The sequence below is a fragment of the Haliotis cracherodii genome, unplaced genomic scaffold (assembly GCF_022045235.1).
Source record: "Haliotis cracherodii isolate W230 unplaced genomic scaffold, xgHalCrac1.p SCAF_3, whole genome shotgun sequence".
In the NCBI taxonomy this organism is placed as follows: Eukaryota; Metazoa; Mollusca; class Gastropoda; order Lepetellida; family Haliotidae; genus Haliotis; species Haliotis cracherodii.
In genome coordinates this window covers 58,900,553-58,915,923 of record NW_027266286.1, presented here as the reverse complement: position 1 = coordinate 58,915,923, position 15,371 = coordinate 58,900,553, and the positions used below count along the sequence as shown (strand labels likewise).

Genomic DNA, 15,371 nt, shown 5'->3' with positions numbered 1-15,371 from the left:
TTATTAAGTCATCATACGTTGATCCGCCCCAGGCTTTGTTCCCTAAATCTATGGAGCGCCGTAATGTGCGACTGTAATATGAAAGGGTATTTAAACAGAACCCGAAATGTAAAATGCATGCTTGATAAGGGACCTGGTTCAAAAGCCTGCTGCTGCTTCTCAAACGTCCCCATTTACACATGATTAACGACCAAATTATACATGTTTGCTCCAAATACCTCGGAAGTGAATTCAAAACATATAGAATAAAAAGTGTACAATTATGATGTTGTAAGTGCAGTTTGACAAAGGGCTTCCCTGTCTATCAGCCGAGTGCAGTGCGTGCGATATCAGGTTAACTTACCAGATTGTAATTTAGGCAATGAATTACGCTTTGGTGCATTATCAGAACTGTGTTTTTTCTCAGACTTCTGTAGTTTCAAATTACATGCAAGCATGCCCACTCCCGAATCCACAGACACGTTGCGTCGGGTATATTTGTTTAACTTGGGTTGCTTGAGGTAGGACCATATCGTTTGTTGCTCACGATATCCGCACGTGCCTTGTAGCCTATACTGCTTACAAACTGTTTGAAATAGCGAAAAACTTATATTATGTAGGGTATTATCCACGATTGTGTCAGAAGCTGACACGCTGCCCAGCATGAATAGAGATGTGTGGTCTTGCATACTTGCTGCGGGGACTGTCTATCTTGTCACAATTACAGCTGTTTCGAACTAAAACACAGCTGTTCATTTTCCACAAATACTAATTTCAAATGTACTGTAACAATATATGTATTACAATCACAAATTCGTTTCATTTACAGTAAATATATTTCATAGTTAATATTGAACACAGTAAAGGACATTAACCTTCCATTATGCGTAATATAGGACAACACAAACTCTCTCTCTCTCTCTCTCTCTCTCTCTCTCTCTCTCTCTCTCTCTCTCTCTCTCTCTCTCTCTCTCTCTCTCTCTCTCTCTCTCTCTCTCTCTCTCTCTCTCCCCTATATAATACTATCAACTCTAAATATTCAAATATTCATAACTACACTTGATAGGCTTGAAGTTACGTACAGTAAGGAGGTACATTTATACACATAATAAACAGTATTTCCCATTTAGTAAACAATATTCTATATTAAATAAAATAAGGTTTAAAATGTAATGTTGACTAACATCTAGTCCCTGAAATGAATATATTTTACAGAAAAAATGTTAAATTATAGTTATCAAATCGAATGAAAAGGAGCCCAGAGACTTCATTTTCAGATATTGCAGTAATCTAGACTTGCTAAACATTATAGACTTGCAAGGGCTGTATTAGATATATTTGTTTCAGGGTGTGTATGACAGACTAAATTAACGAAGAACGTGAAAGCGATGTGGACGTCCACAAATGTCTTCTAAATACTAACGGAAACAAGACACTTTGCTTCATATAAAGTTCAATAACAATAGATTTATTCTGATATCAAATATTGCGTCTTTTAATACATATTCATGAAGATACGTCCTCGACCTAAAGGTCGTGAAACACAATTTGCACGTTCATGTTAATGCACGGCGCAGAATTTAGATGTTTGCGTGTTTGTTGGGAGCATGAAACTCACACACGTTGTTTTTGAATGTGAACAGCGCACACTGATTGTTTAGCTATCGGTTACTCATAAAACACTTTTGTTTGAACGTAAATAACGCTTACGCAATGCCACGGCTTGCTTAAAATCAACGTCTTCGCGCCATGGGTATGCTACAAATAGGAAAGGTTGGTTTACGTCGCACTCAGCAATATTCCAGCTATATGACGTCGGTCTGTAAATAATCGAGTCTGGACCAGACAATCTAGTGATTAATATCATGACCATCGATCCACGCAATTGGGATCGATGACATGCATCAACCAAGTCAGCGATCCTGACCACCCGATCCCGTTAGTCACCTTTTACGGCAAGTATGGGTTGCTGAAGACCTATTCTATCCCGGAATCTTCACGGATCAGGAAAGGAAAAAAATTAATGTTCATCGGAACACAATATCTACAGCATGCCACGGATCGGTCGTCCACGTTTGACGTTCGAAGTATGGCGTGCGCTACCGGGACGACATCGTTCGGGATCGCATCCTTTGTGCAAATGCAGGGACGTAACGTCACTTTGCAGCAGGATAATCCCCGCCCACATGTTGCACGTGTTGTAGTCGACGTTTCAAGGCAGTATTACATTTCTGTACTTCCACAGCCGCCTATTTCTCCAGACCTCTCCCCCATACGAACATGTCAGGGATGAGCAAAGCATCTGACAGAACACTAGAACAGGTAATACTCTGTAATTTCATTATATAAGAAAGATGGAAAGAATGTAGACACACATTCGTGCGTGCAGGCGTGCGCGCGCACACACATACACACACACACGCACGCACGCGCGCGCCTCTGGATCGTGTATTGTATAAAGAATTCAACCTTCGTTGTCAAAATAAAATGGCTTTTATTTCGCCGTCAAGCTTTCCAGCTTCGTCTTGCTGACCCTGTTTAAGGATTTTATGAGCGCTTCCCAAAGTTCCTCTCCCCATTTTACTTTTGTTTGCTGAGATTAATTATATCGGTTATTGAAGTATTCAAATTATTTATACATCAGGCTTTCAGGAGTGTGCGGTTTGGGGTTGAATACGGCGTGCTTGAGAGATTCCATCCTTGACCACAGCCACGATCATAATTGGGTTCTGGTACCACAAACGGTTCTGGTACAACTTGAATAGGGACGGAACTGCTCAGCGGTTCCTTTGAGCACCCAGTTAACCCTTGTTATTATAAACCAAGTCTTGAAACGCGTTATTGCCATGGGAACCATGTATAGGAATAGATGTAAATATTGTGCCGGTCTTCTTTTATGTTGAAGGTTTTTGTGAAAGCTTTTTTGATAACGAGAAATGTATTGTATATGACGACAAGCTATCATGCAAGTGTTAAATGCATGCTGCTGTTTATTGACAAATCGTGCTGCCCGTGTATCGACTCAACTTGCCATGGTCATCATAAAGGACGGAAAGCTCAAAAGTTTGTCATCGCTCTCGTATTGAAATTTATCAACTTATATTTGAAAATATGAAAATTTAATAAGCTCAAATCGCTCTATCAAGCCCGTTTATCCTCACAAATTAAATTATTTCCAAGCCTGTCAGCTTAGTCTAGGAACAAAGCCCAAATCCCTTAACAAACCAGACATCATAATCAGTACCAATCCGGGATTCGAACTCGTGGCAAGCTCCGGGATTCGAACTCGTGGCAAGATCCTGGCAAGCTCATCAACGCAACTATATGGTAAAAGACCTGGCCACACATGTCGCCAAAGGATGAAAGAAGACGAGAGGTTATATTTTATCATCAGTTATTTTCCGTTGGAAACTTGTTACGGGGCAATGGATTGTCTGGCCCAGACTCGATAATTTACAGACCGCCGTCATGTGGATGGAATTTTGCTGAGTGTGGCGTTAAACAGCACTCAAACACATCACATCTCTTGGGAGAACACGGATCATCGTTGGTAATGGCGATGGTGACGCTACCGGGACGACATCGTTCGAAATCACGTTCTACCCTTCCACCTAAATGCAGGGACGTAACCTCACGTTTGCAGCAGGAAAATCCACGCACACATGTTGCACGTGTTGTAACAGACGTTTTGAGGCAGCATAACATTTCTGGACTGCCCTGACCGACTGTTTCTCCAGACCTCTCCCCCATAGAATATGTCTTGGGTTAGATGCAACGATGCCAACGACAGGACCAGAACTAGCCGGACTAGCTCAGTAGGGACAATCTTTGGTTAAGATTTGGAAGAACACCCCCAGGCTGTTTTCAAGCATCTGGTGCCCTGAATGTGCCGCATTAAGGCAAAAGGTGGTCATTCCCGATATTTACAGTGTTATTGAGTTGCCACACCACCCCTCTGTCTCCTGTTACCATGTCTGTAGGGGCGTTACTTTTTTCCGTTAGTATACTGATGATACGATGACAACCAAGTCAGCAAACCTCACCGACCGATCCTGTTAGTCGCCTCTTACAGCAAGCATGGGTTGCTGAAGACCTATTCTAACCCAGATCTTCTCGGGTTCTTTCTTTCTGTTTGTTTGTTACGGAAAGAAGCGAGTGGTGACGAATGGGATATACGTAGTTACGGAAACGAACGATAACGAGGCGTTTGTGAGGTTGTATGTCCCTGTTTTTCCGGGTTCAGTTTCCAGATCAGATCAGCTTGCCAGGAGGACGGGCGGAAGCACCACTCACACATAGCAGTACCCTACCATGGCAGCCAGACATGGACAAAATACTGCAAACGGAATCATATCAATAATAGTCTTGGTGTTCGGTGAGTATAAAGACTTGAAAAACGTCATCGTGCTTTGTTTTAAAATGGAGAACATCCTCGTCAGCAACATGTTGGTGATTCACAACGCAGTGTGAGTGTCACACGAAGTCGGAGCCCGACTGGGATGTAATAAAGGAATTATTCAAGTAAAATTTTCAAGTATACTTTTAACGTACTAATTTGTTTGTTTTTAAAGGGACACTGATCTAACGCAATTCTCCGGACTGGTTGTTGCCTTTGTTACTGTTTTTTTCCCCGTGAGTACCCGGATGATACACTACGCAGCTGAGCGTGACCAGAGACTGGGCTACCGTCTGCAAGGACAGCTAAATAAACTTGGAGGCTGGAGGCAGCAATCCAGTTTTATGATGTTAATGAACGTTTTTATTCAGAAAATAGGCCAACAGTGAAAACACAAACGGTTTCAAAACGGCGCTGCGCCACTCGTACAGTGCAACAGTACAGTATTATATGTTAATGCACTTTCGATGATCTAACCTTTCGATGATCTAGGGGGATCGTTTCTCATAATGCAAACTGTTCTACATTGTAAAGTGACTGTTATACCGTTGAATCGCGACTCGTCCATGCCAGAATGGGTTATTTTAACTGTATTTTAAATAATAGATTTTAGTGTCGAGATAATATTAACTTCCTTATAAGTTGAAAGTAATTTTCCTTATTGAAACAGGAAGTTAAGCTTTCTTTCTGTTTTTTTTTATCATGAGTAATAAAACATAAAGAAAACACATTTCTGCTTTTATCGGACATTTTCATAGGATAATGGATATGTTTTTGTCGCTTTTATTTATTTACAAATATTATCTTATTACCTCATCTTCGATTATCGATTAATTGATTACTTTACAAAGGTCCCTGTAGTTGTCAGAGCGCACCTGTTGCGAGCGACGTATGACGTAATGTACGTCTGTGCCGCCCGTATCGCCAGTGCCCCTGTACTTCTCTTTGGTTTCTTTCGTTTTAACGCCACACTCAGCAATATTCCAGCTATATGACGGCGGTCTATTAGCAAGCGATTCTGGACCAGACAATCTAGTGATTCATGAGCATCGATATACGCAAATGGGATAAAATGAAATCCCCCAACCACACGATCCCGTTAGTCGCCTCTTACGACAAGCATGGGTTGCTGAAGACCAATTCTAACCCGGATCTTCAAGGGCGATGCCCTCTGTAAGTATGGATATAATTTGGAAAAAAAGCAAATATATTGTCATGAATGGAAGTGTATGGAATATTTTGCAATGTGTTTTATAAGAAGCCTAGTGTCACTGGTAATCCAGCACCACCTAGCGAGAGAAGTAGGGATTAGCCAAGTGTGTATGTCCGTAGAGTAACTGTAGCATATGCAAGGGTAACAATCTCTTTATCATATAAACAGAATTATAAAATAATCGACATTGAAGACGTATTGTCACCCACGTACTGGGGACACGGGTGGCCAAGTCGGTTAAGGCGCCGCGATTCGCTGTGCAGAGTTGCGTCCCTTAGGCACGCCAGAAACCTATGATTGTGGGTTCGAATCCCGGTTCGCCCCGATTATGTTTCTAGGTTTGTCAGTACCCTACCCGTGCTCGTGGGTTTCACCGAAGTGGTAAACGTCTGAGACCTGCATCACTTCGGGCTTTCCTCCCACATTAAGCCGACACACGTGATATAACCGGAATACTGTTAAAAGCGGCGCTAAACCCAAATCACTCACTCACCTACTCACTTTTGTCACCGCGTATGGATACAGTGCTGTAGTGAAGCACCCATTGTCATGTTGTGCCTAAGTACTGGAAGCCATGTACAGAAAGACAAACGCATCGATAAACTCCTTTCTAAACTTATTGCGAACGTTAGGCAGCCGTATATTGAGCAAGTAGACACTGAATCAGTGCATGGAGTTCTTAAGAGGTGTACATGCTGGACCATCTCATTTGCATATTTATCGGATGAGTCGTGAAGCACAGTGTTTCTATTTTCAACAATGTGGAATGCGGTAACCTCTATGATATTCTCTGCATGTGTTTATTGTAATATATGGAGAATCAAAGAAGCGTCTGTCCTTTTTCAACGTTTTTTTCATTATTAACGTTGCAAATATTTACGAGTATCCTATTTATATCTATATCATTCGTCACAACTCGCCCCTTTCCGTAACCTGCAAGGTTTGTCCCGGAATAACACGAGTTGGTCACGAATGTCCCGGAATAACACAAGCTTGTCTTGAATGCTATTTGTATTTGAAGGGCAACATTATGATTTAAAACCAGCTGAATGAAGACACGATAATCATCACTGTGTCCGACACGGATTAATGAAAGTAACTCAGTCCGGTACATATCCGTGACTGATAGACGTGTATGGAAAGACTAGCGTCTCCGCGGGTGCCCAGTTACCTACACTGGACATAAGAGTCGACTAAAACGGGCCATGTGACAAGGGTCAATGACCTGGATGTTCTTGTCAATGTATCCCCATGGTCCCTGGTTGGCCCGGTGTAGTACAGTCCATCCTGTTATTGCTGGAAAAGGTCTTCAGCAACCCATGCTTGCCGTAAAAGGCGAATATGCTCGTCGTTTGATGTGACTTTCGGGATCGGTTGGTCAGGCTCGCGTAGGTCGATGCTCATGATGTCAATCACTGGATTGTCTGGTCCAGACTCGATTATTTACAGACCGCACTCATATACCAGGAATATTGCTGAGTACGGCGTTAAACAACAAACAAACAAACAAATCTTATGTAATGTTTCATGACATTTTGCGGAAGTATTCTCTTGTCATTGTGTGGTTGCAACCGGAAAACACATCTGTGACCTAGATACATTGCCCTTTGAGGGAATACGAAACGGTCCGGTACTGTAGCGCAGCCAGCACTGAAGGTCAACTGTGTTTTTATGCCGCATTCAGAAGGATCCCAGCTACTTGACGGCGGCCTGTCAATAATCTAATCTGGAATATGCAAACCAGCGATTGATATCATGAGCAATATTCAATATTCACTCACGAGCTGGCAACCCATGCTTTCCGTAAAAGGCGACTATGCTTTTCGTAAGAGGCAACTAACGGGATCGGGTGTCTGGTTCGCTGACTTGGTTGATGCCTGTCATCGTATTCAAATTGCATGCATGGATCGATGCTCATGATGTCAATCTCTGGATTATCTGATCCAGACTCGATTATTTTCAGACCGCCATCATAAAGCTGGAATATTGCTAAGTGCGGCGTTAAACAAACAAACAAACAAACAAACAAACAAACAAACAAACCAACCAACACCGGAAATAGTGAGGTGTTCTGGAACATGCACATGACAACTATGGAAGATGTTTCCAATAACCTCTCCAGAACGTTTATGAGAGGCATTTACAAGTAGGAGTACTAAGCAAGGATGAGATATATTCATGAACAACCTCTTAATTACAATTAGGAGAGGCGTCTCGGTGTACGTTCTAACACCGTTATCAAGCAAGTGATGTGGTGTGGTGTTAGAACCTACCCTGCAACGTTGCTCCTAATTGTTATAAAGAAACTGTTCATCCATATATCTTATCCTTACTTTACCTCTCAAGAGATTGAAAGAATTTACATTATTTAGGTTCAGTATGCCTAATTGTTACTGAGGGGCGGTCGGGTAGCCTAGTGGTTAAAGCGTTCGCTCGTCACGCCGAAGACCCGGGTTCGATTCCCGACATGGGTACAATGTGTGAAGCCCATTACTGGTGTCCCCCGCCGCGATATTGCGTCCCTTGGGCACGCCAGACACCTATGATTGTGGGTTTCTAGGTTTGTCAGCACCATACCCGTGCTCCTGGGTTTCACCGAAGTGGTAAACATCTGAGACCTGCATCACTTCGGGCTTTCCTCCCACATTAAGCTGACACGCCGTGATATATACTGTTAAAAGCGGCGTTAAACCCAACTCACTCACTCACTCATGTTGATTGTGACCTTGCACCTCCGTGTGTTCTTCAGGAGTTATCATCAGCAGCGTGACGAGTGCATTACTTCGAAAGTTCATCAGAAATGACGAGGGAGACGTCAGCAACATCGTCGACACCACCAGCCATCGACGCGTATCTCCCTACGCAACGTCGCCGATATGGATGCTTGGCTTGTTTGTAAGTACTGTGCAATCGTTATTTATTTCCAATTTGGTTTAGGGGTGTTCAAAACAACCATGTTGGGACTTTCCATTTGGGTTTAAGAGTGCACAGTCTATGCGTATACCCAAATATTTGTATATTCGTGTCAGGGGAATAACGTATCTTTACGAGCCTTCATTGCGGGTTCCTACAAACGCTCTTGATGCCCTATATAAGTACCAATGACGTCATAGAGTTCTGGGTTAGTTGAAATTAGCTGAACGTATTTATATTTGAATTACATTTAATCGAATATGCTCACGTGAGTTCAACATGGCCACGTTATAGACAGTAAATTTTGTGACGAAGGTATACGCATCCCCGTGGGGATTCGGGAATAGAAGCGACCCCCAGTATCTTCTGCTTTAAAAGATGATTGATATGGAACGGGTCGTCAGACTCTGTAATTTTTTTTATTGCGTGTCATCATACCCCGACGACATGGGACATTGCTCATGATACCGATCACTGGTTTATCTGAACAAGACTGATTAGTTATAGGCCTTCAACAACCCATGCTTGCAGTAAAAGGTGACTATGCTTGTCGTAAGAGGCCACTAACGGGATCGCGTGGTCAGGCTGGCTGACTTGGTTGATGCATGTCATCGTATCCGAATTGAGTGGATCGATGCTCAAGATATCAATCACTGGGTTGTCTGGTCCAAATTCGAATATTTACAGACCACCGTCATATAGCTGGAATATTGCTGAGTGCGGCCCTAAACAACAAACAAACAAACAAACAAACAAACACAAATTATAGGCCGACGTTTCATAGCTGGAATATTGTTGACTGACGTTAAACAAGATTCACTCCAAATGCAAACACGAATTCTGTTTGGATTTATAAACTTACAAATCAATGTAAAAATTCCACCTTGGCCTTTTCCTTCAGTCATTTGTCAACTCTGTGCCCAGGTGATATGTCTTTCCGAACTCTTAGTATAATCAGCCAATCAACTGAGATCGATGGTTAAACGGACAAATAGTAATGACATTCTTGATCACACGGAAAGGATGACGTTTCACGGAAGGATGACATTTTACGGTATGTTGCTGTTTCACGGAAGGTTGACGTTTCACGGTAGGATGACCCTGATGCTTCACGGTATGTTGGTGATTAACGGAAGGTTGACGTTAACGTTTCACGGTAGGATGACGTTTCACGGAAGGCTGACCCTGATGCCTCACGGTATGTTGATGTTTCACGGAAGGTTGACGTTTCACGGTAGGATGACGTTTCACGGAAGGCTGACCCTGATGTTTCACGGTATGTTGATGTTTCACGGAAGGTTGACGTTAACGTTTCACGGTATGTTGACGTTTCTAGAAGGTTGATGTTTCACGGAAGGTTGGCGTTACCTGCAAGATTGATGATTCACGCTCTTCAACTATTTCAGTACGTTGTCCCAGGCCTGATTGGTTTCATCTCCGCCTTCGTCAAACAGAAAGGAGTAGTAAGTTCAAGATACAAGTCAAACTGATATAGTCGAAATGTTAACATTTTATGAAATTAGACATCAGATCAATGTAAAATCGACTTTCTGGGACCTTTGATTACTCTCGTGCTGCTTCCCGTCCTGTGTATGTTGGTGTATGAATGGTGGTATTGGGCGATACAACAAACCGACACGGGGGGGGGGGGGGGGGGCACGGGTGGCCCAGTCGTCTAAGGCGCCGCGATTCGCTGTGCAGAGTTGCGTCCCTTGGGCACGCCAGAAACCTATGATTGTGGGTTCGCATCCCGGTTCGCCCCAATTATGTTTCTAGGTTTGTCAGCACCATACCCGTGCTCCTGGGTTTCACCGAGGTGGTAAACGTCTGAGACCTGCATCACTTCGGGCTTTCCTCCCACATTAAGCTGACACCTGTGATATAACTGGAATAATGATAAAAGCGGCATTAAACCCAACTCACTCATGAAGGAGGAATTGTGTAAAGGTGACATTACATGATGTACTGAGGTATATCCAAAGAAACATGAGTCAACTGAGCACTTTTCGCTGTGACAAATCTAAAAAAAATAAACAGGGGTCTGTGGATAAAGTTATCTATACCCCAAGTACTTAACTCACATGATAGTCTATTGTCTATGGTAAATCACTCACATTGTTTTCTATTAACTACGGTACATCACTAACTTTGTATTCTATTGTCTACAGTACATCACTCACATTGTATTCTATTGTCTACAGTATATCACTCACAATGTATTCTATTGTCTACAGTACATCACTAACATTGTATTCTATTGTCTACGGTACATCACTCACATTGTATTCTATTGTCTACAGTACATCACTAACATTGTATTCTATTGTCTACGGTACATCACTCACATTGTATTCTATTGTCTACAGTACATCACTCACAATGTATTCTATTGTCTACAGTACATCACTCACATTGTTTCTATTGTCAACAGTACATCACTAACATTGTATTCTATTGTCTACGGTACATCACTCACATTGTATTCTATTGTCTACGGTACATCACTCACATTGTATTCTATTGTCTACAGTACATCACTCACAATGTATTCTATTGTCTACAGTACATCACTCACATTGTATTCTATTGTCTACAGTACATCACTCACATGGTGTTCTATTGTCTACAGTACATCGCTCACATTGTATTCTATTGTCTACGGTACATCACTCACATTGTATTCTATTGTCTACAGTACATCACTCACATTGTATTCTATTGTCTACAGTACATCACTCACAATGTATTCTATTGTCTACAGTACATAATTCACATTGTATTCTATTGTCTACAGTACATTGCTCACATTGTATTCTATTGTCTACGGTACATCACTCACATTGAATTCTATATAATCCTGTACATCACTTACGTGGTGTCTTATATACTCCAGTACATCATTCATATGGTGTCCTGTATACTACAGTACATCACTCACATGGTGTTCTATTGTCTACAGTACATCGCTCACATGGTGTTCTATTGTCTACAGTACATCACTCACATGGTGTTCTATTGTCTACAGTACATCACTCACATGATGTTCTATTGTCTACAGTACATCAATCACATGGTGTTCTATTGTCTACAGTACATCGCTCACATGGTGTTCTAGTGTCTACAGTACATCACTCACATGGTGTTCTATTGTCTACAGTACATCGCTCACATGGTGTTCTATTGTCTACAGTACATCACTCACATGGTGTTCTATTGTCTACAGTACATCAATCACATGGTGTTCTATTGTCTACAGTACATCGCTCACATGGTGTTCTATTGTCTACAGTACATCACTCACATGGTGTTCTAGTGTCTACAGTACATCACTCACATGGTGTTCTATTGTCTACAGTACATCACTCACATGGTGTTCTAGTGTCTACAGTACATCGCTCACATGGTGTTCTATTGTCTACAGTACATCACTCACATGGTGTTCTATTGTCTACAGTACATCGCTCACATGGTGTTCTATTGTCTACAGTACATCAATCACATGGTGTTCTATTGTCTACAGTACATCGCTCACATGGTGTTCTATTGTCTACAGTACATCGCTCACATGGTGTTCTATTGTCTACAGTACATCACTCACATGGTGTTCTAGCGTCTACAGTACATCACTCACATGGTGTTCTATTGTCTACAGTACATCACTCACATGGTGTTCTAGTGTCTACAGTACATCACTCACATGGTGTTCTAGTGTCTACAGTACATCACTCACATGGTGTTCTAGTGTCCACAGTACATCGCTCACATGGTGTTCTATTGTCTACAGTACATCACTCACAATGTATTCTATTGTCTACAGTACATCACTCACATGGTGTTCTACTGTCTACAGTCCACCGCTCACATGGTGTTCGAGTGTTTACAGTACATCACTCACATGGTGTTCTATTGTCTACAGTACATGGCTCACATGGTGTTCAGCATCATTTCGCTCGTCGTCATGGGGCTGTCCTCCCTGGTTGGGCTGCTGGCTTTCTTGCGCCTCGCCACCACCGACATCAGCGAGTGTGTCTCCATGGGAAGTAAATGTCAGTGCTCGTAAGTCTAATCTGTAAACATTTGTGTTTACTTCTCATTTCTTGGTTGATATATAACCTCTCAAGAAAATGTAAAAAAAGTTTGTTAGAAACAGAAAAGTATCTTTATGCAATAAGGGATTTACATTTTAAAATATTATTGTGAAGTTTAGATGGGGACCATTACGATTGAGAAATAATGAAGGTAGGTGGCACAACAAATCGACAAATGCATGAGAAAGTGTCCTTTTTGTGATCGTTGTATAAAGGAAGAATGTTATTTTTCACTTGCATGTGCTACTTATCATTCTATATGACCTTAGTAATTACCAAAGACATGTATCACTCATATAAATATTCATATATTCAAAAAGAAAATTGCCACAAAAGATCCTTAACAAATGAAATCCCTATTCCTGTATATTTATCCTGCGTATGAAAGAAGAAAGTATGTGTTAAACAATGTTTATAATTTTATATATTGCCAATGATATTCTTGTAAACTGTTATTTGTATATGGGACTTTGGCCTTCATACAGAGTAAAGTAGGGATTAGTTGTAAAAACGTTGCAGGAGAAGGATAATATTCCAAACCATTATCGTGGAGACAGGCAATTTTAAGACTCTTCATACACTGTCCATTATGATAGATTGTGATATGGAATTTTGCAGGAATTCTGGGCCCGTTTCAATGACTTGTGACGACATGCGCAGCATCTACACCATGACCATCGTTCTCGCTCTCGTCTTTGTCGTAGCATGGGTTCTCTCCCTTATCGGCGCTATCCTGTCCGGCATGCTCGGCTGCAGACGCGAGGTAAGCGGTCCCTTTACACGTTTCTACGACGACATCAGTAGAACAGCTGTAAACATCGGAATATGGTTTGATTGAATATCTTCTAAGAGGCGTTTGGGCAGTGGGGTAGCCTAGTGTTTAAGGGTTCGCTCGTCACGCCGAAGACCCTGGTGTGCCAGAAACGTTATATTATGGGTGAGATCCCGATTGGCCCTGATTATGTTTCTAGCTTTGTCCGCGCGATACTCAGCCTCGTTGGTTTCACCAACGTTTTAAACACCTAACACCTGCATCACTTAAATGTCTCCAGCCTGACACGTCGTGATGTAACTGTCCTAAGCGACGCTTTAACCCAAACTCACTCTGTACTTCACTTTCTTCACAGCCCGTGGGCATCATCATCCAGAGATCCCCAGTGACCACCACCGTCGTCCACGGCTTGAAGCCGGGGATGATACGGACGGCCCCGATGGGCTACACTCCCCTCCAGGTGGAGTATCAACCCCAGACGAACGACAACGCTAACCTTGTCACCAACATGTTCTAGTGCACCTGAGGATGTGGTCGATTACTCTCCAGCACTAAAACTGATGTTTCTCGTCAGAAGCTTGTTTTGAAATGACCAGGCATCTTCGAAATCTATCTTAAAGTCCAGTTTCCACTCTTGCCGAACTGGACTTGAATTTCTGGGCTCGATCGTAGCGCTACCAATGGCTATTACGGGTTATGTCCCATCTATGTCCCTTCTATCGACCAATCAGATTCCACCTGTCGTATCACTTGCAATAATCATGTTTCTTTCAAGCAAAATGGCGGCGCCCAGTGAAGTCGATCTGATCGATGATCAAGATGTATATTGTAATAAAACGGATCTCACCTCGCAAAATACATCAAATCACGTGAGCACCTTGATTAATAACATGAAAAGATTTGTGAAATATCTGTCAACGCCAAGTTGACGACACATCTTTTTCAAATCCTGCAGTCGACTGAAATCTGCACGTTGAAATCCAATTTATTTATGAACCGGAAGTCGATTCCGCGATTGGACTATGAATAGTCTCGTTAATCCAGCCAAAATATAACTCCACAATCGCAGTCAAGTTCAGCTGGGTTGGGAACTGGACTTTCCCCTTGCGTCGGGAAGATGTGACCAGGTGACCTGGCTTTTTTTCTCAGCTGATTCTATATCGCTTGCATCTTGACACTGCGTGTGCGAAATCCGGCCCCTCCTAAAGCGCTCGTAAAATCTCCAACACCAACACAATTGATACACGCTATCATGCTGCAACAAATGTGTTTGTCGACATGCATATACATATAATATTATAATATTGGTCACATCATCAGCGTGTCTGTACATCTTGCATATGATCTTACAGATCACCTCATAAAACTCCTCTTTAAATGAACATGGGTCCAAAATACCCAACCTTTCTGTCAAAAGTTACGTCCCTCAACTGCCAGGATCCACGGCCGTGGATTCGTCTTCAAAATTCGTCCCGATTATGATCCTCGGTTTTTCAACACCTCAACCGTGCTTTTGGCTTTCATCAAACTGGTAATTAAACGTCTGCATCTTGGGTGACCTGTGGCTTTCCCACATTCAAATGTTGTTGTTTTCTCTCGTTCTACACGTATTCATTCACTGTGGCGTTTTATACTGACTTATATGATACTTGCTAGGTCTGCGAATTAGTCGGAGGTAAACTGCCGGGCAACTAAAGTACACATTTGAAAATTGGATTTGACGTTACAAGGTTGAAAACAGTCACCTGTTGTGAGATACCCATTGATATGAAGCATGTAATATCGCCAATCGCCATCACATAGATTTCCATCGAATAACAATGTTTTGTTTATTTCATTTTTAGCCAGCTTCAAACATGGGTGTAATCTATCTCTTGCCCGGAAGTTTAAATTTCTCTCTGAAAGTCGAGTAATATTGTGTATCTGTGTTGTTGTTGTTAAGCCTTTTCATGCGCTGTGCAGAGTTGCGTCCCTTGGGCACGCCAGAATCCTATGATTGTGGGATCGAAT

General features: G+C 42.1%; 1 protein-coding gene and 1 pseudogene across 1 annotated transcript; both read left to right on the top strand.

Annotated features, from left to right (window-relative positions):
• The first annotated feature begins 4,193 nt into the window (after nt 1–4,193).
• LOC139475578 (uncharacterized) lies at nt 4,194–13,878 on the top strand. Its single transcript, XM_071258767.1, has 6 exons — nt 4,194–4,354; nt 8,338–8,483; nt 9,908–9,964; nt 12,418–12,557; nt 13,208–13,352; nt 13,717–13,878. Exons 1-6 carry the CDS (start codon nt 4,291–4,293, stop codon nt 13,876–13,878), a joined length of 714 nt encoding a protein of 237 aa, XP_071114868.1. The 5' UTR covers nt 4,194–4,290.
• LOC139474032 (dynein heavy chain-like) lies at nt 10,002–11,880 on the top strand (annotated as a pseudogene).
• Nucleotides 13,879–15,371: the final 1,493 nt, after the last annotated feature.

Bases quoted from the DNA above. Each gene is read 5' to 3' on its own strand.
- LOC139475578 (XM_071258767.1), top strand. From the start codon at position 4,291: ATGGCAGCCAGACATGGACAAAATACTGCAAACGGAATCATATCAATA. The intron at 4,355-8,337 runs GTGAGTATAAAG...TGTGTTCTTCAG, and splicing joins AATAATAGTCTTGGTGTTCG to GAGTTATCATCAGCAGCGTG. The intron at 8,484-9,907 runs GTAAGTACTGTG...CAACTATTTCAG, and splicing joins TATGGATGCTTGGCTTGTTT to TACGTTGTCCCAGGCCTGAT.